Source organism: Barbus barbus, assembly GCF_936440315.1.
Source record: "Barbus barbus genome assembly, chromosome: 23".
NCBI classification, from domain to species: domain Eukaryota; kingdom Metazoa; phylum Chordata; class Actinopteri; order Cypriniformes; family Cyprinidae; genus Barbus; species Barbus barbus.
The window spans coordinates 19609660-19635565 of record NC_136751.1 but is presented as its reverse complement, the minus strand read 5'-3'; the positions used below and the strand labels follow the sequence as shown (position 1 = coordinate 19635565).

At 37.7% G+C, this 25906-nt stretch overlaps 4 protein-coding genes across 5 annotated transcripts; 3 read left to right on the top strand and 1 right to left on the bottom strand.

Moving 5' to 3' along the window:
• Positions 1–252: 252 nt before the first annotated feature.
• LOC306843018 (kelch repeat and BTB domain-containing protein 4-like) lies at positions 253–3157 on the top strand (the record flags this gene model as incomplete). The annotated part of the gene is made up of 6 exons (XM_079374259.1): positions 253–714; positions 821–962; positions 1069–1155; positions 1590–1597; positions 2290–2391; positions 2465–3157. The coding sequence occupies 6 exons, from the start codon at positions 253–255 to the stop codon at positions 3155–3157; spliced, it is 1494 nt and encodes a 497-aa protein (XP_079230385.1).
• A 2119-nt stretch (positions 3158–5276) lies between these two features.
• LOC306842896 (43 kDa receptor-associated protein of the synapse-like) lies at positions 5277–12812 on the top strand. Its single transcript, XM_079374066.1, has 8 exons — positions 5277–5863; positions 6755–7093; positions 8647–8805; positions 9551–9649; positions 9995–10117; positions 10459–10512; positions 10661–10860; positions 10939–12812. The coding sequence occupies exons 1-8, from the start codon at positions 5639–5641 to the stop codon at positions 11009–11011; spliced, it is 1272 nt and encodes a 423-aa protein (XP_079230192.1). The 5' UTR covers positions 5277–5638; the 3' UTR covers positions 11012–12812.
• A 184-nt stretch (positions 12813–12996) lies between these two features.
• On the top strand, positions 12997–16811 carry LOC306843073 (zinc-binding protein A33-like). 2 transcript variants are annotated; one of them, XM_079374323.1, is made up of 6 exons: positions 12997–13478; positions 13627–13722; positions 13811–14039; positions 14425–14447; positions 14537–14655; positions 15950–16811. In XM_079374323.1, the coding sequence occupies exons 5-6, from the start codon at positions 14634–14636 to the stop codon at positions 16462–16464; spliced, it is 537 nt and encodes a 178-aa protein (XP_079230449.1). In that variant the 5' UTR covers positions 12997–13478; positions 13627–13722; positions 13811–14039; positions 14425–14447; positions 14537–14633; the 3' UTR covers positions 16465–16811. The 2 variants fall into 2 exon arrangements, with proteins under 2 accessions (XP_079230449.1, XP_079230448.1); XM_079374322.1 differs by having other exon boundaries at positions 14137–14447.
• LOC306843072 (DNA-binding protein SMUBP-2-like) lies at positions 16626–25866 on the bottom strand. Its single transcript, XM_079374321.1, has 15 exons — positions 25583–25866; positions 25284–25453; positions 24994–25183; positions 24691–24788; positions 24421–24584; positions 24127–24327; positions 23163–23310; positions 22888–23062; positions 22460–22642; positions 21696–21814; positions 21514–21608; positions 21253–21376; positions 20265–21116; positions 19982–20181; positions 16626–18315 (listed from the first exon to the last, which is right to left on the bottom strand). Exons 1-15 carry the CDS (start codon positions 25657–25659, stop codon positions 18118–18120), a joined length of 2994 nt encoding a protein of 997 aa, XP_079230447.1. The 5' UTR covers positions 25660–25866; the 3' UTR covers positions 16626–18117.
• Between the last annotated feature and the right edge of the window lie 40 nt (positions 25867–25906).

Here is a 25906-nt window from a genome sequence, read left to right as displayed (position 1 = left end):
TACTTTTTGTGTAGATAGCAAGCAGCAGTTTTTTTGATGTTGTTTTGTTTTTCTTTCATAAACAACTCTACATATGGCTTTAAATCAGTCTGACAGTAATTTTAGAGCCTACTGAGTGTTATATCCTAAGGCAAATCCCAGGCTGCCAGTCAACAATCAAAACTACATGAATGAATCCATCTGAGAGACAGCTGACCTAGTAAGTCATTCATCTAGTATTCAGGTGAATCTGCTTTAGATTTTATAGGCTCCATGGAGTCCAGTGAAGACGGGGGTTACAGTGTTGGAGGTCCATCAGGGGATGAAAACTACTTCCAGGGCTACACCTTCAGAGATCGCTCCCATTCCAGCCGTGTTGTGAAGAGCATCATGGACTTGTGTCTGGAGGATGGTTTGTTTGCAGATGTTACCATCACCGTGGACAGCAAAGAGTTCCAGCTTCACCGCCTGGTGCTCTCTGCTCAAAGCTGCTTCTTCAGGTCCATGTTCACCTCTAACCTCAGAGAAGCTTATGATCGTAATATTGAGCTGAAGGATGTCAGTGCACCAGTCTTCCAGTCGCTGGTGGACTACATTTACCATGGGACGATAAAACTCAGGATTGAAGACCTGCAGGACACTTATGAGATGGCTGATATGTATCAGCTCACTGCCCTGTTTGAGGAGTGCTCTCGCTTCCTGTCACGAACTGTGGATGTCAGGAACTGCCTCCAGGTGAAATCTTCAGGTTTATTAACTACTATTTGTTATATACACACAAAAAAGCTTTGATAAAGGTCAGCTGAATCAGTAGAAAACTGTTGTTCACTTTTAATTTCAGGTGATGTGGTTGGCAGATAGACACAGTGACCAGGAGTTGTATACGGCTGCCAAGCACTGTGCGAAGATTCACCTGGTTCAGCTGCACCAGACAGAGGAGTTCCTGAACTTGCCATTGTGCCTTCTCGTGGATATCATTAAAGGTGAATAAATAGCATGAACAGCAAATTGGTTTCACTTTAGATGAGCGATTTTAATCAGAAAGAGTCAGAGATCGTGTTAACTTGTAATTTTCATCTGCTTTTTTAGATGGTGTGCCAAGCTCACAAAATCCAACTGCAGCTATTGAATCTTGGATAAATCACAACAAAGTTGAACGAGAGGAGTATTCTGACAGTATTTTAAGAAATAATTTACCTTTAATGCTGTAGTATTCTTTAGATGAAAACATATCCAGAGTGCAAATGTTTTAGTTATTTATTTTCACTGGCCCAGTCAAGCCTGTAGTTAAAGGGATAGTTCACTCAAAAATGTAAATTCTGTCTTTACTTACTTTCCAATTTTAATTGCATTCCAAACCCGTAAGACCTTCGTTCATCTTTGGAACACAAATTAAGATATTTTTTATGAAATTTGAGAGCTTTCTGACCCTCCATAGACAGCGACGCAACTACCATGTTCAAGGCCTATAAAGTTAGTAAGGACATTGGTAAAATAGTCCATGTGACATTAGTGGTTCAACCTTCATTTTATGAAGGTAAGAGAATACTTTGTGTGCAAAGAAAACAAAAGTAAAGACTTAAGCTTTAATTTCTCCTCTTTTGTGTCAGTCTTCACAGTGCGAAGTCATTCCTCCACTGCAAAAAATGGCTTATCTTACTTAGTATTTTTGTCTTGTTTCTAGTCAAAATATCTAGATATTTTTACTAGATAAGCAAAATTACTTAAGATATTTAGTCTTGTTTCCAGGGGGGAAAAAACTAAATTAAGTGTATTTTGCTTAAAACATATAAAATTATCTGCCAGTGGGGTAAGTAAAATACTCTTGTTTTAAGAATATTTTACTTACCCCACTGGTAGATAATTTTACTTAATAATGTCCTTACTAACTTTCTGGGACTTGAACATGGTAGAGGCATTGCTGTCTATGCAGGATCAGAAAGCTCTCAGATTTCATCAAAAATATCTTAATTTGTGTTCCAAAGCTGAACGAGGGTCTTACGGGTTTGGAATGACACGAGGGTGAGAATGACAGAATTTTCATTTTTGGGTAAATCTGTTTAAGATTTCTACTCACCTGCCTCAAGTTTGCACTGGTCCTAAGACAAAAATTGAATTGAATATATGGAATAAATTGAATTTTAAGTTAATTATTTTATTTACATATAATATTTATAATATATGAATGTATAATATTAGCATTTTTAATGTAAATATTAAATTTAAAATAATGTATAGTATTTTGCAGAATGCACAACCATTGATTATTGCTATTGTCCACATGCTCATTGTTGACTTTGTTGTGTTTAGGAGATTGGTGAAAAAGTTCACATATACTTAATTGGGAAGGAAGACACACGCACACACTCATTGGCAGTGTCTCTTCATTGTGATGAGGATGACGCCATCAGCGTAAGTGGCCAGAACAGCTTGTGTCACCAGATCACAGCTGCCTGCAAGCATGGGGCAGATCTATATGTTGTAGGCAGGGGGCTCCATACCACGACGCATGTGGAAATGCAACATGCATACTATGGACTGGGAGCGCTGCGCCCCTCTGCCCCGGGACCGTCTGCACCACACGTTAGTGTCTGTGTCCACAGAGGATGCCATATACTCATTGGGAGGCAAGGCCCTCCAGGACACTCTCTCCAATGCTGTCATTTACTACACAGTACAGGACAATATATGGAAAGAGACCACTCAACTAGACACAGCCGTGTCAGGAGGTGCAGCTGGAGTCAATTTGGAAAGCACCATTTACCTTTTGGGTGGGGAGGAAAATGACATGGACTTCTTTACCAAACCATCTCGCCTTATCCAGTGCTTTGACACAGCCACACAGAGGTGTCATACTAAGCCCTACATGCTGCCTTTTGCCGGATGCATGCATGCCACTGCCCATAAGGACCTTATCTTTGTGGTGGCAGAGGGCGACTCTCTGGTGTGCTTTAACCCTCTGCTGGACAGCTTCACTCGGCTGCGCTTCCCTGAAGTATGGAGCTGCGTGCCATCTCTATGGAAAGTGGCCAGTTGCAACGGATGTATCTATGTTTTTAGGGACAAATGCAAGAAAGGTGACGCAAGCACTTTGAAACTGAATCCTGCCACGTCGGTTGTCTCTGTAATCAAGGGAATCAAAATCCTCCTCACAAACTGGCAGTTTGTTTTGGCCTGAGATGTTCAAGTAATGCATGGGACCATGATAAATGTACTATGGTGATAACAGTTATGGTCTGTGATATTGATTCAATAGACAGCAGTCATGTAGAAGTTGTTACTGTGATACAGTGGTTCAAGCTTTATAATGTCATGTGAAGTGTTACACAGTAGGACACTAAAGTGTTAACAAAGGCCAAATGTAATGTGTGATGTTTTTCATTTGCAGTTTACTTGACCATTGAAGTTTGTCAAGCTTTGGTGAAACCTTCCGACATGTGGTTCATGTGGATTTCAAAAGGAATTTATAGTCAATTTTTTTTAACTGTTAACATTCCACAACATGCATCTTTATTCTAAATCCACAAGGACTAATCTGTACACAACACTTACTGAATTAGCTGAATACATATGCAATGTATACAGCTGTGAATTGTATATAGTAACTGCCCTCTAATGAGTGATAATGTGCAATATATGGTGTGTTTCATATGTCTGCCAACATTCTCTGAACATAAGGAAATAATTATCAGTCCAAAATATCCTCAAGACAGCTGACAAAAATATGTTAGTACAATTGTCAAGGGCCAGATAAGTAACATTCATAATAAAAGTTTGCAAGAAATGTGCTCATACCTTGCTTTATGGTAATTTCCCTGTTGTCACCTCCGATCTCTGTTTCTCAGTGGTTTTTGATTGGACAGGAACTTTATACCACCTCAAGCTGATTTAAAAGCTGAACACTACAACTGTTTACATTTTACTTCACCATGCAGTACATGAAAAAGCTGTCCATTTTTATGTCTGTGAGAGACACAAGCTTAATTTTGTTGACTTTTATGGCTGGTTCAGATTATTGTTAGTTACAATGATTTGGCTTTTGAAGTTGTAGACATTTTTTAAATAAATGTCTGTGTTGTTCTACTCTGTTCTTTTGATCAACATTCTCTTGAATTAAAATCTAAAAATAAGTTAGGTATTTCATGTTTTCCCTTTGCCTAACAGTTATGAAAATGTCATCCTCACCTTCTTGTCGTTCTGAACCTGAATGACTGTCTTTCCTCTGAAGAAGGCAAAAAAAGATATTTTTAAGAATGTCTGTTTTTTTGGTCCATACAATGAAAGTAAGTGAGGTCCAATGCCGCTTTGAAACATTCTTCAAAATATCTTCTTTTGTGTTTCGCAGAAGAAAGTCATACTGGTTTTGTACAACATGAGGGTGAGTAAATGATGGCAATTTTCTTTTGTTTTTCTTTTTCTTTTGAGTGTTTTTCTTTTTTTCTCGCTCTGTTTTAAAATAGACTTGAACGCTAGAAGCTACACAAGTATTTATTTCAAGGAATATATTTCAGTTTCCCCAAAATGTGCTGAGGCAGTGTGTTAGCATTTCAGGAATTGTGTTATAACAAAGACGTGACTTACAACCACAAGCCATCTTGTGAATGGCAAGGCGGTAAATACTCCCTATTTGTATCCGTGAAGTTGGGTGTAAAGGGAGTAGGAAGGGCCGAAGAAAGACAGGTTCAGTTGAGAACCCGACAATTCGATCCCATTGATGTGTTTCAAGAAGCAGCGGTACTGTAACTCAAGACAAATACCATGTTAGAGTTTGTGAACTATTCTAAGCATCAGTTGCTGACACCAAGGCTGGGGGGCTGGGAGGTGGCACACCGAGCGGCTTAACAAGGCCCACCCACAGGAACTGCCACCCTCTATGAGGACCGTTGACTCGCTCTGCTTCACCGTTGTGAAATATCTGGCTGTTTTTAGACTTGTTCACATGTTGTCCAAACCTCTGCTGTAGCTCGGGACTGAATATTTCCTAAAGTTGTTATTTCTTAAGGATCCTTCATGGTTGTGGTGCTCGAGCCTCTTGACGGTGTGTGGATGTGGAGGAGAACAGCACTACTCTTGGTATGAAGATCGGCGGATAAGCGTCTTTTGTGACCTTGGATCTTTTCAGAGGCTGAAGCTGGATTCCAACAGAGACACATGGTCCAGAGTGACAAGGCCATCTGCTGTAGCGCCAGCACTGCAGTGGGAGGGAAGAGAAAGATGAAGGGGTGGTTTGTGGGGGGGTGAGTGTACAGAGAATTCCTCCCCCTCGGGTGTGGAGGGAGTAGATATTCTGGGAGATCATTGCCAGCACCTTGGATTGAGACTTATTTCTTTAGTGTCACATTTTTTTCCTTCAACCTTCTTTCCAGGCTTTCTGGAGCGACTGAAGTTGGGTCTTTAATGTCAAGAGATCATGATTTTGTGATTCTTCAAAGTGATGAGCAATGGATATCTGGACTCTGAAGTCCTTGCAAGCTGTGGATCCAGTTTCTTCAACATCTCTTTGCACCCAAAGCTGAGAGTTGTGGATCAGTGACGCAAGTGGGTGCAGTTCTCCGGGGTGGGTTTTCGCTAACACGTCTTTTGTTTTGGTGCGTTGACAGTGAAAGACAAAAAAAAACTGTACGCTTGCGCTTCCCCAGTGGGCCGAAGAGCCAAACGGATGGTTATTTTTATGAGGGACTTTGTAGCAGAAATGGGTCAGGACCAAACCAAACAGCAGATTGAGAAGGGACTGAAGCTTTATCAGTCAAATGACACAGAAAAGGCTTTATATGTCTGGATGAAAGTGTTAAGGAAGACATCTGATCCTGGGGGGAAGTTTCGAGTTTTAGGTTGTCTGATCACAGCACATTCGGAAATGGGAAAATACAAGGAGATGCTACAGGTAAGATCCACTTATGCAGTCATCCTCCTGCTCCTTTACACTGATATGTTTTCACTGTTTGTCAAAAAAGTTGATACATATGTATTCCATCAACTGACATGTGGAGTTAACTGTTAAAGGATCATTTTTATGTTGTTCCAAAATTGTATGACTTAATTTCCTCTGCGGAAAACAAAAATGATGACAATTTTGAAAACTGAAAAACTGTTTTATCCATATAATAAAAGTCACTGGGTTCAACATTGGACCCCACTGACTTTTTTGTGTTCCACAGAAGAAATCAGTCAGTCATACAGTTTTAAAACAAAATGAACTATCCCTTTAAAGTTTGATATCTGCTATATATGATATGCATATGATTTGAACTAATTTGTCTGTAACCTCAGTGATGAAGATTTCTGACGTGTACTGAAATATATACCAATTTGAATAATGCGAAACATGCATATAATATGTAACTTCCATAGTTACATGGAGGGTAAGGAGAGCCTCATGCAATATGATCCTCAGCACCGAGCATCTTGTTGACATAAACCTCCTTGCAGAGGGACCTTCTTTCCCGAGTTCAGCAAAGACTTCATTTGCACTATGATGTGTTTAAACAACTATAGCTCTCACATAATAATAAAGTATGCTTGATATCTATTGTGGTATGAAGACAATTGTAACAGTAGTCCTTTGTCTTATATATCACGAATTCCGAGTATGGGTCACCATACTTGGCAGTATGTCACTTCACTTGTCTTGTATATCATTAAATCAGGTTGCAACAGGATGGGAAACACCAGTTGAATGCTAACTATATGTAGTTTAAGATTTTTCTGAAATAGTTTTATCAATGAACTGATTTCTATTGTTTTCTGTCCCCATGTGTATGCAACCATCCATTAGTACTCCCTAGCTCAAATAAACACAGCCAGAGAGATGGAGGACCCGGATTACCTGACAGAGGGCTACCTGAACCTGGCACGCAGCAATGAGAAGCTTTGTGAATTCCAGAAGACGGTCTCATATTGTGAGACCTGCTTAAACATGCAGGGCACCACTGTAAGCCTACAGCTCAACGGGCAAGTGTGTTTGAGCATGGGCAATGCCTATCTGGGCCTCAGCGTTTTCCAAAAGGCCTTAGTGAGCTATGAGAAGGCCCTGCGATATGCTCATAACAACGATGACAAGATGCTGGAGTGCCGGGTCTGTTGCAGTTTGGGAAACTTCTACATCCAGCTTAAGGTATGACTATTAAGTTTTGAGAAAAGATACATACGCATGTAATTTGGGCTTGACACCACTTGTGGCACACCTACTCATTACTATTACACATTTTACAATAATAGTAAAGTCATCACACCAAAGAAATAACATAAACATCTTATACTTAAGCTTCTTTAAAATCTGTCACAACTCTGTCTAGATTAATTCTCTGTACACACATTCTCTCAACCAACTTCATTAGGTGCAATTTAGGATGGTTTTTAAACTGTAGGAGAGGAGATCACAAGTATGCTGGGCACTTGTTGGCTACTTTTCCTTCACTATCAAATCATAAATTAAAACTAAATTCATATAAATAAATAATTTTAAATGAAAAATCATCGCACAATTTATATTTATTTAAAAAACTAGCTTTTTATATCAGTTTTTAAGATCATGAGATCTAGCAGTATGCTGGTACTAGCATTCAAAACTCTGGGGTCAGTAAGATTTTTTCATGTTTTCAAGTCTCTCTCTAAAGTGTCATGGCTGCATTTATTTGATTAAAAGGTTTCTCGTCAACTGCTTTCTATGTCAATATATTTTATTTATTCCTGTGATGGCAAAGCTGAATTTTCAGCAGCCATTACTCCAGTCTTCAGTGTCACATGATCCTTCGGAAACCATTCTAATATTCTGATTTAGTGATCACTGTTGAAAATAGTTGTGCTGGTTGATATTTTTGTGGAATCCATGATTATTGTTTTAGGATTTTGATGAACAAAGTTTAAAAGAACACCATTTATTTGAAATAGAAATAATTTGAAACAATGTAAAAGCCTTTACTGTGACTTTTGATCAATTTAATGCATCCCTGCTAAATAAAACTTTCTGACCCCAAACTCTTGAACCGTAGTGTATATATATTTACTGAAGTAAACACAGAGTATCTGTCAAAGCCACTCAATACTGCATACAACGTATTTGTTTAATGTCACTTTGGCCTGCAGTTATTTTAAGTTCTATTTAAGTGACAGAGTAAAGCAGTTTTTACATGACTAACAAACTGCCTACACGTTATGTACAGTGTATTCAATGGCTAGATATAGGCATTTGTACTCACCTTGACACCAGAAATTTGAAGAGAGCAAATCCCCTGGATTCCCAGGAAGGCCTGCTGTAATAAGTATGTGATGGAGAGGCATGCAGAGAATGTCAGCACTACCAGGGGCAATAATAAGACAGCCTCTTTTAGCTGTAGCAGAGCTATATCTCCCTGCCACTGGGGAAATGATCAACTTTGAGTGGTTGGTTGCTTTGAGCATTCTCATTTACATACTCTTTCATATTCATATGTATTCAATTTTAATTGTTTAAATTATGCATTTATGCTTTGACTTGAAATATCATACCAGTAAATGCATCAGGCAGACTTTGTTGAGTAATTTGTGGAAATGTTTTCTAATATTTAGTTGCTGTTTTGTATGACCATTCTTTAAAGACCATACATAATAAGAGTTCCTATACTTTATGTGCAGTTTGTTTTATGCTTCTAATACGTGTCCATATCTGTATATTTTGCACTGTTGCAGGATTATGAGAAAGCACTCTTCTTTCCTTGCAAAGCAGCTGAACTCGTGAATGACTATGGTAAGGGTTGGAGTCTCAAGTACCGTGCCATGAGCCAGTACCATATGTCAGTGGCCTACAGGAAGCTGATGCGTTTAGCAGATGCAATGGAATGCTGTGAGGTACAAACATCTAATTATGATACATCAACCATTTTTAAATGACTAAAGTAGGTGCACCAAAAACAAATAAGACGATCTTTATGTGGAAACTGCTTGTGTCAGTGGTCACCTGGACAAATTTAAGGCAGCATCACCTTAATCCCCCAGGATGCCGCATGTTGATCATATTTATCAGTCCCCTTGGTGTAACCCTGGCCTCTGTCTGCTGCTCGGGCCACGGCACAACTGACAGGTGCAGTTATTTGTAGGACAAATTGTGCCAGCCCCCTCGACCAGCCCCCTTTACTATGGCTGATAAAAATACGCCAGTCCGGAGTCCATCCTGCTGAGGTGCCGTCTGAGAGGAGTGTTAATGAAGAGCAGAGCTTACCCTTAGCTCCTCGCTAATGACGAGGAGAGAAATATCACAGCCAGTCATTGCTTTGGACTGTGAGCGTCACAATGTGCTGTCTGCAAGTGTGATTTACTGACATCTAACAGCACAGATTAATGCAGGCCATGTTCCAGCTGTTGCGCAACTTCTCAGTTTTGTATATTGTATGAATAGGGGTTGGTGGGTCATACACTACCGGCCAAAACTTTGGGAAAAAAAAATTAAAGAACCCTCTTTTTCTCATCAAGGCTGCATTTATTTGATCAAAAATACAGTAATATTGTGAAATATTATTACAATTTAAAATAAATGTTTGCTGTGGAGGACAGGTATACGTTTCCTTAACATTGGAAATGATCTTATGTCTCTCAGGAATCAATGAAGATTGCACTGCAGCATGGAGATCGGCCCCTTCAGGCATTGTGTCTGCTTAACTTTGCTGATATTCATCGCTGTCAGAAAGATGTTGATGTAAGTTCTACAGCTTTTTTCAATAGATTGCTATTACTAGTGCATTTAGCACATAACTGTTGTACAATTTGTTTCACTTACACATTATTGCAGAATAGTTCTTCACAGTTATGACCAAACTCATAATTGTCAATTATTTCTTATTACACATTTGAAACAAGCTGTCTGTAATTAACTACAATGTTCAATGGTGCAAAAACAAAATATGCATTATGTACTCGACACACTTCAATATTAACTGTGACAGCCATAACCAAAATTCTATTGCAAAATAGTCAACCAAGAGTGTTATAAGTGCTGCTTATAGCAATAATGCTTTTCTTTGTGTGCTGACCTTCAATACAGAAAGCATTCCCTCGCTATGAGTCCTCCATGTGCATACTGTCAGAGATCGGCAACCGCCTTGGACAAGCATCCATATACGTAGGTGTGGGGAAGTGCTGGATTCTGCAGAAGGAATACGATAAGGTCAGGAAACTGATTTGATTGTGTAGTTTGCCTAAAAATAAAGATTCTTTATTGGCATCTATCGTTGAATGAAGAAGCTTTAACCTTGAACCTTTCTATTAAACAATAAAAATATTCTACACACTAAGAAAAAGAAAATGGCTGGTTTAAGAACTATTCAAAGAAAGGTTCTTTGGGGAGCCCACAATGGTTCTTCTATTGCATCGCTATGAAAGCCCCTTTTGAAAACTTTATTTTCTTTATCGTCTAGATGAACATTTGTGATCAACACATCATATATATATATATATTAAATGGCATTGGTTTATAATTATTTCTTTTTAATTTGAATATTGTCACAGGCTTTGGACTCATTGCAAAGAGCGCATGAGCTGGCCGAGGCGATTGGAAACAAGGTGATGCATCAATTTTAGATTAAGAGACAAACATCTAATTTTCAACACTGCTTCTGAAGAAGTGGAGCTTTAATGACTTCCGAAGATGTTCTCTAATAGTATTAGCATTAGCGTTGTATTTGAGTATCTCTGTGCACTTCTCTTCCAGCTGTGTATCCTGAAGGTGCACAGTCTGTGTGAAGGCATCTACCGCTGTAAGGAGCAGCAGGATGAGTTGAGAGAGCAGGTGGTGAAGTTCCTGCAGTGTGTGGAAGAGCTAGAGCTCTACTGTGGCATGTGTGGGGAGTCTATCGGAGAGAAGAACCAGCAGCTGCAGGCTTTACCCTGCTCTCACATTTTCCACCTCAAGTATGCATTTGTGTGTTTATTACTCTCTGTAGCCACCAGCTATCTATGTTGCTCACTGTGTTCTTTTCACACATGCAGGTGTCTGCAGACAAACGGCACAAAGGGCTGCCCAAAATGCCATCGTTCTTCAATGAAGCTGGGTTTTGTATGAGATTGCACTCCTGCCTTGGACAAAATGGCTGAATCCCATCACAGTGACCCACCTGGGAGCAGAAGTTCCAGGGCCTTCTTTCAGGAAGCTTTCTAACTGGACAAAAGGAGGGTTTCCGGTATTTCCATCCTGTCTTTATGGCAACTGGGAATAATGTGGAAATGACAGGACATGGATTCAACACAGAGACGTCATGCAAGACAGCAGATATTGTCTCTGAACTGACCTTATAATACTGCATTGGTTTAAGACAGAAACATTAAAAACAGTCTTTGATTGGACCATGCAGCATTACTATCCTGTCAGTGAGGATATTCATCAACAAGGTGAGAGCTTTACATATCACATGGTTTCCTAATGGACATTATTGCTCTATTATCACAGCTGAACAGAACAAAATATGTATATTTAAAACATTTATAACTTTCTAAGTGATTTTCAATCAAGTTTCAAGCTCGAATCAATTTCTTTAGATTGTGTAAATAATTCATGAATGCTACAATTAATGTAATTTTAAAACGATGAAGTTGTTCTCTGTCAGCGGTATAAGATATGCTGAGAGATGCTGTTCTGTTTGAGTTTGTTTGAGGTTTGTTTTGAGCTTGTAGTAAACTCAAATGTCTCTAACTGCCTCCTGTTAGTGAACTGTAATATTCTGAAGTAACAGGGGCATGTGTTCAACTTATTAACTTGACCAATTATGCATATTTGTTAATTATTTATTTGATAATTATTTATGTATTTTAATAAGAATCTTATACAGTACACACAACATTACTACGTTTCTGATAACAGCTGAATTAATTTCTTTTATGTTGAATCAACAAAATGTGAAAAATATTTTCTTTTTTCATTTATTGTGTGCGCAGTTAGAAGTATAGTTTGCTGATATCATCTTTAAAGCCTTATGATTAATCTCCTTTATTTTCTTAAAATTTTCAGAGATTCACAAATGTGCATATGCAACAAAAATACCTTTTTACAACATGTATAGCACTGAAGTATTTGAGTATGTTTAATAAGAATGGCCCCAAAGTTTTATCCTTATTTCTTTGTGGGCACTTTCATTTAATTTGTCAGTCAAAAATAAATATAATCAAATTGCCATATGTATGATTAATTTAACATCTATCAACATATATGATGATAGATTTTCATATATTTTTTAATCATCATCTGATGAATATTCATATTTTGATAATGATCAACTAGCAATTCTCTAAACTTTTTAAAACTGCTCAATTTTCTTGTGCATGTTTCTTCTGACTCCTACTTTTGTAAGTGGATCTTCTTTTTGCCACTTTAATTATTCCATAACTAAATAATAAAATACAAATTAAACACATCCAAAGACATTTTATAAAATATATTCTGTTATAGCTCTCGCCACAAGCATATGCATTTGCAATGAAATAGTTTGCATTGTTTAATGCTGGATGTGTTCAGGCTTATTCTTAGAAATAAATAGGCCTAATAAAACAACATGACATGGAGATTTCTAATTGTTTAACTTATTAATATATGGGAGCAATATGTAAAAATGCTGCTTATTTATTTCTCTTTTACCTTACTTTCATTTTTATAGTAACTTTGTCCATCTATTCTAAGCTAATCTCCCTGTTTACTAACTGCATGCTGTATAAAGCTGGTTCACATCCTAGTTGACAGCAGGTCATAACTACCTCTCCACATTTGTCCCTCTCAATACTTGCATGTTTATGCAGCAGAATCTTCTGAAAATGAGACTGAACACATTGTCAATAGTACATATAGTACATATTCAATAAAATAAATTTTTTGCAGCTTGTTTTCTGATGAACTATGTCTTTTTAATTAAACCACTGCATGAATCATCATGAACAAATGTCCCAAGCTATAATTAGGAAAGAAAATACATGTCCTCATCAGAGTACAGTGACATTTCTGGCATTTTAGAGGAGTCATTTTTTGAAAAGTTTGAAAATCAGGTCAAACCGGTCTATCCCAGTCGCACTGCACTTTACTTTCAGTTTGCAAGTTTTCTAAACACCTGAGAAAGACTTTTGGATTTGGAAATTCAGCACCGATGGCTCAAGAATGTTCTTTCACTATGGAGGATCTACAGTGTCCTGTGTGCTGTGAGGTTTTTGATATCCCCGTCATACTGAGTTGCAAACATAGCTTCTGCAAAACCTGCATTCAGACACACTGGGACCGTATGGGAATACGGCAGTGTCCTCTGTGCCGCCGAACAGAGCGCTCATCCAGGCCTCCGATCAATTTGGCTCTAAAGTTAGCCTCGGATGTCTTCAAAAAGAAGCCGGAGCAGTTCATGGCAAAATCGGTGGAATGTTGCTTGAAACACAATGAGCAATTGAAGTTTTTTTGTCGGAAAGATGCAGAACTTATCTGCGTTGCTTGCACGTCATCAAGGAGTCACAAAAATCATGAATACTGCCCAATAGCTGAGGCAGCATCAGACATAATGGTAAGGAAACATATGGAAAAAAGTCTTATGTGATTTGTAGTTAGATATGAGCAGATATCTATGTAAATATTAACTAGAGTGTATCTGTACAACTTGTAGTTCTCTGGGATTTGTATATAAATGCTCTTTCCATACACTTATCCTACAGAAAGAGCTCACAAATAGGTACAATCCTTTGAAAAAACAACTAACCACCTTTGAAAAATTAAAAGAGAGCTTGGTGGAACTGGAAACATACATACAGGTGAACTATATGCACAAACCTACAGTTCCTCAACATAAACTTCTTTAAGGATTATCCAAATACAGTTTATTTTTATTCTAATTTACAGAAACAAGTTGCCGAAATAGCTGCAGAAGTAAAACAAGAGTATGAAAAGTTACATACAATCCTGAGGGAGGAGGAGGCAGCTCGACTCATTGTACTTCAAAATGAGAGAGAGAGTAAGACCGCGATGGTGAGAGAGAAACTGGAGGAGGTCAATAAGAGCAGAAGAGCTCTCTGAAATCATCAAATACATAGAACCCATCATAATTGCGGATGAGCTGACATTTCTAAAGGTCAATATGCTTTTAAAACATTTTTACGTAAAGGCAGGCTACAATGGGCCAAGATGTCATTTTTCATTAGTGCTTTGTCTCGCTTTTGTTTTTAAAGGCAAACACCTGTTCTGTGCGAACAGCCCTAAACCATTGTTGATGTAAAAAATCGTGATTTTGCATCCTACAAAATCAAATTCTCCAAGCTGTCGGTCGCCCATATTTGCTATATGTACGCACAAAATGATTGACAAGTAAAGCATTAATTGCCTTCTGAGTGAATAAACATGCACTTCAGTGACAGGCATTAGGATCATTTTGTGCATAGCATTCCATTAAATAAACAAGTAAATAAAGTTTGCTTCAAATGATTACAATTACGCCAATATCTTTTCTCTACCTACAGGAATGTAAGGAGACAATAAAACGGTAGGCCTACTGTACACAATGAAGTTTTAATTTAAGCATTCTGTCAGTTTTCTCTTGTCACACTAAAATAAACAATGCATTTATTACAGGACTAACGTTAGCTACACTGAAATAGAATATCCAAAAAAGGCACTTATAGACGTGCTTCAGTACCTTGGATCATTAAAGCATGGGGCCTGGAAAAGAATGGAAAGAGATGTACACCACTGTAAGTACACAATTGTGCATCAGGTCCTTTATTGCATGAGTTAACCCAAAAATTGAATTTATGTCATCATTTACTCACTCAGTATGACTTTTTACTACTTACATGTTGCATAAAATTATTTTATTAGCATGTCCCAAACTACCCCTTTCTTTACAAAAGTAAACAGGGACCAGGGGCTAGTAGTCCATACGACTTTTTCAATACACTATATTGCCAAAAGTATTACGTCACCCCTTTCTAATGAACATGTTTGACTACTTTAGTCATTTCTATGAGTACAAATCTTAATGTTGAAGCATATAATGATATTCTAGGGAACTGTGTGCTTCTAATTTTATAGCAACAGTTTGGACAGGACCCTTTTCTATTCTAACATGACAGTGCCTCTGTGTTTAAGGCACGGTTCAAAAAGACATGATTGATTCAGTCAGTGCGGAAGAACTTGACTGGTCTGCAGAAAGCCAAGTCATGATCCCAGCTGAACTCCTCTGGTGTGACTTTATATGCAGACCTTGAGCCAAAAACTCATCACCAAACACCAATGACACTATAAGGACAAAAGTGTTGGGACACCCCCTTCTTTAGAACAGAAAAAGGCACTAACAAAACTGTGGTAACAAAGATGGAAACATAATTCATGTATTTAAAAATTGTATTTCCATCTCTGTTGCCACAGTTTTGAACGTGTCTAAAATGACAGTACACTTATGTACAAGTTATTGGTGTTTAGTGATGAGTTTTTGGCTCAAGGTCTGCATATAAAGTCACACCAGAGGTGTTCAGCTGGGATCAGGACTTGACTTTCTGCAGACCAGTCAAGTTCTTCCGCACTGACTGAATCAATCATGTCTTTTTGAACCGTGCCTTAAACACAGAGGCACTGTCATGTTAGAATAGAAAAGGGTCCTGTCCAAACTGTTGCTATAAAATTAGAAGCACACAATTCCCTAGAATATCATTATATGCTTCAACATTAAGATTTGTACTCATAGAAATTACTAAAGTAGTCAAACATGTTCATTAGAAAGGGGTGACCCAATACTTTTGGCAATATAGTGTATATTTCAAGTATTTTGAAACCAATTTCTTTTTGTCATAGAGCTAAAATCTCCTTTCCATTTTCTTGTATGCAAGCTTGACATCTTAAGACGTGAATGTGTAAATATCATTTAGAATTTACAACAGATACTTTACAGTAAATCTTTTGATGTACATAAAGGACCTGCTAAAATTCTAGTAAAGTAATTCAAATTAAAATCATGAGAGAATGTTTGGCTTTCTGTTATCTTTCCAGCCTCTGTCAGTTTCGATCCAAACACGGCACACCCTAACTTGATCATCAAAAATGAACTCACCACCATCAGCTATGGGAAGAAACAGCAGCTTCCTGATAACCCTGAACGCTGCATGAGCCGCATGGCAGTACTCGCTGCTAACGGCTTTGATTCAGGAAAGCAGCGCTGGCATGTAGAGGTGGCAGACAGCAAAGAGTGGTACGTTGGGGTGGCACGAGAGTCAATAAAGAGGAAGACTGCAGTTTTTCTCAACCCAAAAGAGGGTTTCTGGGTCATTTCAAACTATGAGGAATCCTACTGGGCTCAGACCTCTCCCCGCACACGACTAACCCTGAAAAAACCCCCACAGATTATCACAATTGAACTGGACTATGATAAAGGAAAGGTTTCCTTTTCTGACGCTTCAGATGGTGGCAGTATTTACACATTTAAAGATAGGTTTACTGAGAGAATCTTTCCTTATTTTGCCACTGGGATAAAGGAGGGGAGCACACTTAGAATCTGTGCATTTTAATGCATGGGGCACAAAAACAGTACATTATTTTGAACATGCAACAACTAAAAAACATTAATTTATCTGTGAATTTCTAAAAAAAAAAAAAAAAAGTGTGCAGGTCACATTTCACTCAAAATGAAAGCCAAATAAATGAATGAATACAAAGACAAAATAAATTTGCATCTAGACTTTTAATTTACAATTATTTGTTAAAGGTGATTATTATTAATTTCCCATTGCTGTAATACAGTATTTTTGTACTACCCGCTTAAATCAGCATAAATTATGTTAGTATGTATATTATGTTTGAGTTGTGGAAGCTTGCCTGTTTTTGCCAGTATTTAAAATTGTGATTACATCTGTTGAAACAGATTTGTTGACTTTTTTATACTATACTAATGTTATTCTCATTTGGATAGAGTTTTTATGCTATGCCCATGCATCATTGCACAAAAAAACAGTATACACTTTAGTTGAAATTTAGCTGAGCACTTCTTGTAAAACGAGAAAAACTATGCAAACCCACAGCATGTTTCATATTCCTTTAAGGATATTTCCATTTTGTAACTATATTTTGTAACGTCAGCTAAATGGTTATTCCTGATTCAGAACATTGCAGAGCTATTTTTAGGGCTAAGCATTTCAAGCACATTTGGAAGTCACACAGGACAGCCAAAGAAAACTACTACTACTGTACTTACAGTATTACAAATACTGCAATTCTGTTAACTCGAATGTTTCAATCAGACCATGCTCTTAAATTAATAAATTCTTTCATTATACCTTTAGATAGCATTTTAAAGTCCATTTTTGACATAACCTTAAAATCTGCACTCTACAAGTAAAGCCGAGCGAACCAGACCACAACCAACCAACACAAAAATAACACTTATGTTTTTAATTTAGTATTCAGTGAGACATTTTACAACACATTTTGTGCCTTGAGGTCAAATTTAAAAGCATTTCACAAAGAACAAACTGTCGAAAGTTGTTACACATAATTTTTGTCATATGACTTGTGGCTATTAGTAACATTGTCACCTGAAGTACTCCTAATGTGTTAAAATCCTCCACTAACTGCATCCATGGAGCTCACAATGCCACCTGAGTCTCTTGTGTCCTCTTGTGGACAGATATACCAAGCTACACGAGCACATGCTGTATGTAGACTAAATATATTACATCCAGCATTAAATGGACCCAAGCCAAAGCTCTGCTCTGCCTGTGCTCTTCAGAGCTTTATGAGATGACTGGGAGATTTACATATGACAATAATCAATGCATCAATCACTGAGAGACACATCGGAGCAAATACTTAAGCTCCCAACAAGACATAAATCTTGTACAGGGATTTCAGACTAGCATTAGGGTGGGTATTTTAAGCACAACCAGAGTCATTCAGAAACCCACTTTTCAGTCACAGCGCCAGGCGGGAGTATTAAATATGGCTGGTGTTTTTGATTTGTTTGCCATTTAACCATGCCAGTGTGGATCTGTAATAAATAGCAGGTGTTCTCAGCCTAATTCAGGAACATATTCGCCTCATAATAACCAAAATGTTTCTGAAGCCCACACTTAAAGCATAGAAATCTTTCTATACATATTTCTCAAGTAAATATACGTTACATTTAAATTAAACAACATCAGATTGATCTTGTGTCTCCTAGAATGTCAGTTCTCTTCGTCTTTGGCTTTAGTTTTTCTTTGAGATGCCATATCTTTGAGTTTAGAGTCTAGTTTTCTCTGCAGATATGCTTTTTTATTTGGATCCATTGATTTGTCCTTCTGTCCACTTCCTGCATAAAGCACTCCTTCTTTACTTATCCTCATTCTAGCTTGAGCTTTTGCCTTGTCTCCACATCCGTGCACCTAAAAAAAGACAATACTTTATTTCAAACGCATCTTGCATCAAAATATCTTTAGTTTAAAAGTTTTAAATGTTTTAAAGGTCATATCATACATTTTTTATTATTGTCATTAATACAGTGCCTTGCGAATGTATTCATATGCCTTAATTTTTTCACATTTTGTTATGTTGCTGCCTTATGTTAAAAATGACTTTTTTCCCCAAAATCAATCAACACTCCATACACCATATTGACAAAGCAAAAACAGAATTGTCACAACTTCATAAATGTATTAAAAATAAAAAACTGAAATAAGTACATTGCATAAGTATTCATACCCTTAACTAAATATTTAACTGAAATACCTTTACAGCCTCAAATCTTTTTTTGTTTGATGCGACAAGCTTTGCTCATCGACATTTGGCAATTATCTGCCATTTGTCTCCTCACCTCTTAAGCTCTGTCAGGTTGGAGTGGGGGCAGATGCACATTTTCAGGTTTCTCCAGAAATATTTTATTGGGTTCAAGCTCAGGTTGTGGCTGGGCCACTCAAGGACATTCACAGCGTTGTGTATAAGCCACTCTTGGTGTGTGCTTAGGGTCACTGTCCTGTTGGAAGGTAAACCTTCTGCCCAGTCTGAAGTTCTGAATGCTCTGGACTGGGTTTTCATTAAGGCTATCTCAATATTTTGGCGCATTGAGCTTTTCTTCTATTCTGATGAGTCCCTCAGTCCCTGCTGCTGAAAAACAGCCCCACAGCATGAGGCTGCAACCAGCACACTTTACTTTTGGGATGGTACTCTGCAGGTGATGAGCAGAGCTGGTTCCCTATAAACATGCTTAGAATTGAGCTTCATCAGACCAGAGAATCTTGTTTCCAAGTGTGTTTTCTTTTGTCTTCACTGAGGAGAGGATTGAGTTTGGCCACACCACCATAAAGCCCAGATCGGTGGAGTGTTGCAGTGGTGTTTGTCCTTCTGTAGATTTCTCTTATCTCCACATATGATCATGGAGAACTCTTCCCCAGATGTGTGGCTTGACGCAAACCTGTTTCTGAGCTCAACAGACAGTTATTTTGACCCCAGGGCTTGGTTTTTGCTCTGATATGCATTATCAGCTGTTGGACCTTTAATTAAGACATGTATGCCTTTCCAAATCACACCCATTCAATTGAATTTGCCACAGGTTACCTTCTCTCAAAGTCTAGTAACATCTACCAGCAATATGAATGCTCCTGAGCTAATTTCCAACTGTCCCAGATAAGGGTACGAGTACTTATGAAATGGAATCATTTAAGTTTTTTATTTTTAATAAAAAAAAATTTGCGTTACCATTATATTGTATGGAGTATAGATTGATGTGGAAAAAAGTAATTTAAAGCAGTTTAACATAAGGCAGCAACATAAAACATGAAAAAAAGTGGTATGAATACTTTCGCAAGGCACTGTATATTTTAATGACTATTTTCAACCCTCACTCTGATATTTTTTGTTAGCATGACTTTAAAACTCTGATGTCAACACCCTTTGCACTCGTGAAATGAGAAAAAGCACTTGAAATGGTCAGGAACATTGTTAAAAAGAACTTGAGCAACTTATTTCTGAATAATGAACACTTATTTAAAAAAATAAAGCTAATTTGGTTCTTCATGATATGACCCCTGCAATATAAAATAAAATGCAAGTTACCTCAGGTATATGGTGACTCAGACAGTATTGTCTGTTACAGTAGAGGCAGAGCTGCCCTAGTGTCAGGACACTGGCTTTGCACTTCACAAAACCACAAACACTGTCAGCTTTAACCACAGCATCGATGAGAGCATCAAAATCGTCATCTGGCATGGCACTTGCAACTATATCTGTGGCTCCTGCTTTTATCTTAGTGTTTCCTATGAAAGAGACACATATTGACTATGATGTGTAACAGAATGAAAGTATTGAAACAATTCAGAAATTGGGATATAAAACAAACCTTTAGAAGTTCCTTTAGGTTTCTTAACAGATCGGCTTTTACTTGCATTGGGATCCGGTTCCCTTCTCACACTCTGTTGTTTTTCCTGCTTTTTCTCCTCTCGTTTCTCCTGCTCCCGGCGCATTCTCTCCAAATGCAGGCTTTTCAGATCAACAGCTGGCTTTGAGGGTCCTTTCTGTAACTCATCTTGTAGCTTCGCTGCTGTACATGCAGTCACGTCTGGTTGTTCAGGCTCGACTGACTTGTCCAGTTCTGATGGGGGCTGGGACACAGTGATGTGACGGTTTTTCCCTTCTCCCTGGCTTTCATGCCTTAAACCCATTTCTTCAGAGAGCTCATGGACCAGCATACGCTCATGAGAATTTAGCGTGGAAGGAAACTGTAGCTCTGTCTTGCTTGGGTCTTTCAGAAAGTTCAGAAGTTGGTCCTTTATCTCTTTTTTCTTATTTTGTGTCTTATCGACATCTTTGGGTTTAGGATGGTGTGAATTGGTGTTTTTATGTTGGTCAAGCTGAACATTGGACTGACTCACTCTACTTTTGTTGTCTGTAATTTTAGTCTGTTCTTGTTCTGTTTTCTTGCCTTGGTTCTTGGGCTTCTGTTTCGTAGACGCAACGTCTTTGCTGTTGATCTGTTTGTCCTTTTCGTCACGGATGTAATTCTGCGCCACACAGTCTTCCAGGTACTCAAAGGCAGTACGAACCTCTCCATGTTCAGACATATAGTCCACTAGGGATTTGAGGAAGTCATGGCTTCGAACAGTCTGAGAATCACACACTACCACAAGCTGGCGTCTGGCACGAGTCACAGCCACATTGATCCTTCTGTCTTCAGCAAGAAATCCAACCTCACCTTTGGAGTATACGTGAGATAAATCCGTATGTTCACATACAGGTTTGGAATAACACGAGGGTGAATTAATTACGACAAAAATTTATAAATAAGTCAGCCAAACTGAATTTACTAAAAAGCACAAACTCTGGCATACCCTTCCTGTTGGACCTGACTAATGACAACACCACTGCCTCCTTCTCTCTGCCCTGGAAGCCATCAACAGACTTGATCTCCAGCTCTGCATATTTATGAGACAGTTTCTGTCTCAAAAGATCCACCTTAAATCACCACCAAAATCACATTTTTTTATTGCATGACTGCTATTCATCCTGAAACAGCAGTGAAGTCGTTTCTTTCTCAGGCATATATAAAAAATGTGCTCTTTTACACATCAGTTCTTTGAAAAGTACCTCACCTGGAGATTATAGGGTGCAATAATCGCAATGTCCTTGACTTGAACTCCAGCCTCAGTAAGAGCCTTTATATGAAGAGCCACAATATCTACCTCTCCTGTGGAGCATTAGAGAAAAAAAAACATTTAGAAGGCATTTCATAGCTTAATTAAGCACTAATATTGGGTTTGGAGTTGATATCAACCTTGATTTCCTTTGGACTGCTCATCTGTGTCCTCCATTTCATTCAGGCCACAGCTTGAGGTGTCAATGAGCAGAAGAGGAGTTCTGGTTTCCTCAACATCAGCAACACCAGCCAGATCTCTGTTCAAGATGCAATCAGTTATCTTCAAATGTATCTTTCTCTGTATATAAAGGTTGCTAGCAGACTTAAAATATACACTACCATTCAAAAGTTTGGGGAAGGTAAGGGTTTGAAAAGTCTCTTATGCTAACCAAGGATGCATCTATTTGATCAAAAATATAGTAAATATTGTGAAATATTTACTATTAATATATATAAAAATATATAAATACTATATTTTAAAATGTAATTTATTCCTGTGATGGCAAAGCTGATTTTCAGCAACCATTACTCCTTAGTGTCACATGATCCTTCTAATATGCCGATTTGCTGCTCAAGAAACATTTTTTATTATCATCGATGTTGAATATTTTAGTGGAAACGAGGATACATTTTTTCAAGTGTCTTTGGTGAATAGAAAGTAAAAAATCCTTTGAATAAAAATGTAAATCTATTGTAACATTATAAATATTGCTACTGTTACTTTAGATACATTTTTATCAATTCTTGCAGAATAATAGCTCTTCACCCCAAAACTTTGGACTGGTACAGCAAAAAAACAGTTGAAAAACCTTATAGAATCCCCCTCAAACAGTGTACTTGGCCAACATTGCAAAATGAAAATGTTTTTTTCAGAAACGTTTAACATATTTTATATTGCATACCTAAGCAAGTGTTTCTCCACTGAAGTGTGTGCGATGAGTTTGCCCTCATACATCTGCTTTGAAGCCCACTGCATGATGGCACTATTCATACGGTACTGAGTGGTCAACATTCGAACCACTGAGTCTCCGTATTTCTTTATCAGCCTCTCCATTAAGCTGACAGACAAGCCTTTAGATGCAGCACTGTGAAAAATATAAATAACATTTATCACATAGATAACATTTTATTATTATGAGAGTACATTTCAACTAAACATTTATGCAATTCATGTAATTAAAAAAATACATTAATAATCCAAAATACTGACCAAAAATATCATGTATATTAATAGTTATATCATGAAAAGAAAACGTTAAGCGCTCATCAAGAATAGATACCATAAACCAAATAATTCACAACCGTAAGATATATTCCTTTTCCTTCATACCTCTGTGATTTGATCGTTGGTGGCAGCTGTTTGTAATCCCCAGCCAGTATGCACTTGCGTGCTTTGAGCAGAGCGATCCAACAGCTGCTCTCTAGAGCCTGAGCACACTCATCTATCACCACCAGGTCAAAATGATCATTAGGAAGATGTTTGAGAGGACCATCATCAGAGGCTCCTATATTACACAAATCAATCATATCTGCATTTAAATCCGGCATAAACAAACAAACATATCGCATAATAAAATTGATGACTGCTGAGAAAGGTTTACTTACCAGTGTTAGTTGCTAGAATAACATTGGCTCTTTTCAGGATCTGAGTGATAGCTGTTTCCTCCCTGGTCCTTAGCTCTCGCCGCAGTTCCCTGATTTCCCGTCTCAGATTGCTCCGTTGGCCTTTGTCTCGAGCCTTCTTCATTTCATTCTGTCAATGCATTTGTTTATTTACTTTTTTTAATTTTGACTCTATTACAACAAGGCCCCAAAACATATGTGAATACTGTAAAGTCTTCTGTGTCATATTTGATATGCAAATTTATAAGGTCTCTAAATTATCAACGTTCAAAACTTGAACACAGTCTTCCACATGTGCCTTCTCTCTAACTGATATTTCATCCTTTTTTTGGCAAGTAAAAGACTTTTTAATATAATCATAAAACGGTACATTTCTGGTTGTGGTACACATGTATTTTTGCCGTGAAATTACTAATTTTTACATTTCTTTTATATTGTCGGTAATATTTTAAAATGAACACTTGCTTAACTGAAGCAACTTAGCTTTACTTTATTATCCATACATTACTTTTAGAAAAATCATGTTAAATGTTTGAATCAAATCTCTCAGTCATTACTGTGTTGCATGTTTTGCTCCCTACAAAAACCACAGAGCTTTGATCATAAAACTAAGCATTTAAATATTATCTTACGAAGACATATTATTGGCAGCTATAGAGTGGCAACTGATATGCATATGCATCTTTTATAAACAGTCTGTTATACTATATATTATAGTATGTACTGTATATTATACTTACACCGTTATAACAATATATTTGTTAATATGAATTTAAATAAACATTTTTGTAAAAAGTTGTATTTGAAAAAAAGTGCTTGTGATATTGCTCTTTGAAATAAATTGCATCTAAAACAATTTTAAGTGTAGCTGAAACCCTTTTTGTTCCACCTAAATGTACCATTGGAACGGTCAGCTCAAAACAATTATGATAAGACAAAATCTTACAAAAGCTTTGTCCATGTCCTTGCGAATATCAGAAATGATGTTGGTGTTGTCACTGTGTGCAAGGACCGCATCCAGCGAGTGCTTCTGAATCGACTCAAGCAGACGGGCTGGGTGACCCAATCTTAAAACCTTGACCTTGCTCTTTGCCAAGCGCTCCACCAAGTTATCAACAGCCACATTGGAAGGAGCACAGCAAAGGACCTGTTAACATTTACTTAGATGTTCACCACAATAATGCATCTATACTACAAAAAATGATTTATAACTTAATTAACCAAATTAAGAGTTGCTCACCTTTTGTTCCTGTTTTACTGCCTGCAGGATTACTTCAACAACTGTAGTGGTTTTGCCAGTTCCTGGTGGTCCATGTATGATTGCAACATCTTTTTGAGATATTGCAAAGGACACAGCCTCTTTCTGAGAATGATCTAACCCAGTGTTGCTAAATTCCAGTGCATCTGCAATAAAAGAAATACAAACAGACTTAAGACCCCATTATACTAGGGTTTTGTACAATGCTGTAGTTTAGATCCCTTTCACATGCCACTCCGTGTATATGCTTACGCTGATGTGATAATATCCCTGGTTCTGAGTAACCAAAGAGGACACTGATCAGGTGAGATGCAGGACCACTGCCATATCCATTTAAAGACTTCAAGGCACTGCAAGTAGGAAATACATCACAAATACAACAACATCTTCAATCACATTTAATGTTACGTTACAAAACATAACGAATAACCCTGTGCATGTCGAGCATACATGTCAAGCTCATTTTTTAAATCCTAAAAATTAGAGACTAGATTTTTTTGAGAAAAAACAACTAATATTTAATGATACTAGCTGTATGAACTGATAAACACAAACCTTGAGAGTCTCCTGTAGGTCACGTCATTTGCCAGCTTCATTAGATTGTAAAGTCCATCTCTGTCCAAGTTTATACCATCTTGTGTGTCGTCAAAAGCCACCGTCAATGATGCTTGAGTAACACGTGTCACCACACCTGAACCCAACTGAGACGGCTGACCCTCTGCCTGATACAAACCTATAATATCACCTAGAAATAGAATACAAAAATAGTAAATAATATTTGAATTAAAATGTGAAGTGGCTCATTGGTCAGATATCAAGGACTTAAATAGATAAGAATGTCTCACCAGGTCCAAAGGTGTTGCTGGGCAGAACTGAGGGTCCTGTACTTTTCCTGGGTTCAAAAACTACCAGGAGCCTGCCATACATGCCAGTGTGCTGGCTTGCGATCTGAAGTTTCAGCAGGTACACTCCTTTGTGCTGTAGAGTCTTGGGAGATAAATTCTCCTGCCATGCTCTGACAATACAAACAATATTTAAACAAGACGTTTCTCATAGTTGAATACATTTGGGTAATGGAAATGAATAGCTATCTAAATACAAATGAAGAACAAGTGTAGAACAGATATATATATGTATCATTTACCTTGTTTCTTCTAATTCAGCTTCTCTCTCTTCTTGCAGGAGCTCAAGTGTCTTGGAAACGAAGTTTTCAACCTCCATAGCTGTCAAATCAGCTCGATGGGTTTTTAAAAGGATATGCTTGACTCTTCCTCTGGTTGTTTACAACGTATATAATAAACATTCAAATGTTTATAATGTAAAAAATAATAATTGTGCTTACTGACTAAAGTGTATGTCTGTCATGTCTGTTTATATAGTACAGCGCATGCACCGGAATCAGTCCGTCTCTAAATTCAATCCCACTCTGTGCAGAAGATCCAGTCACGATCATTTCGTCAAGAACAGA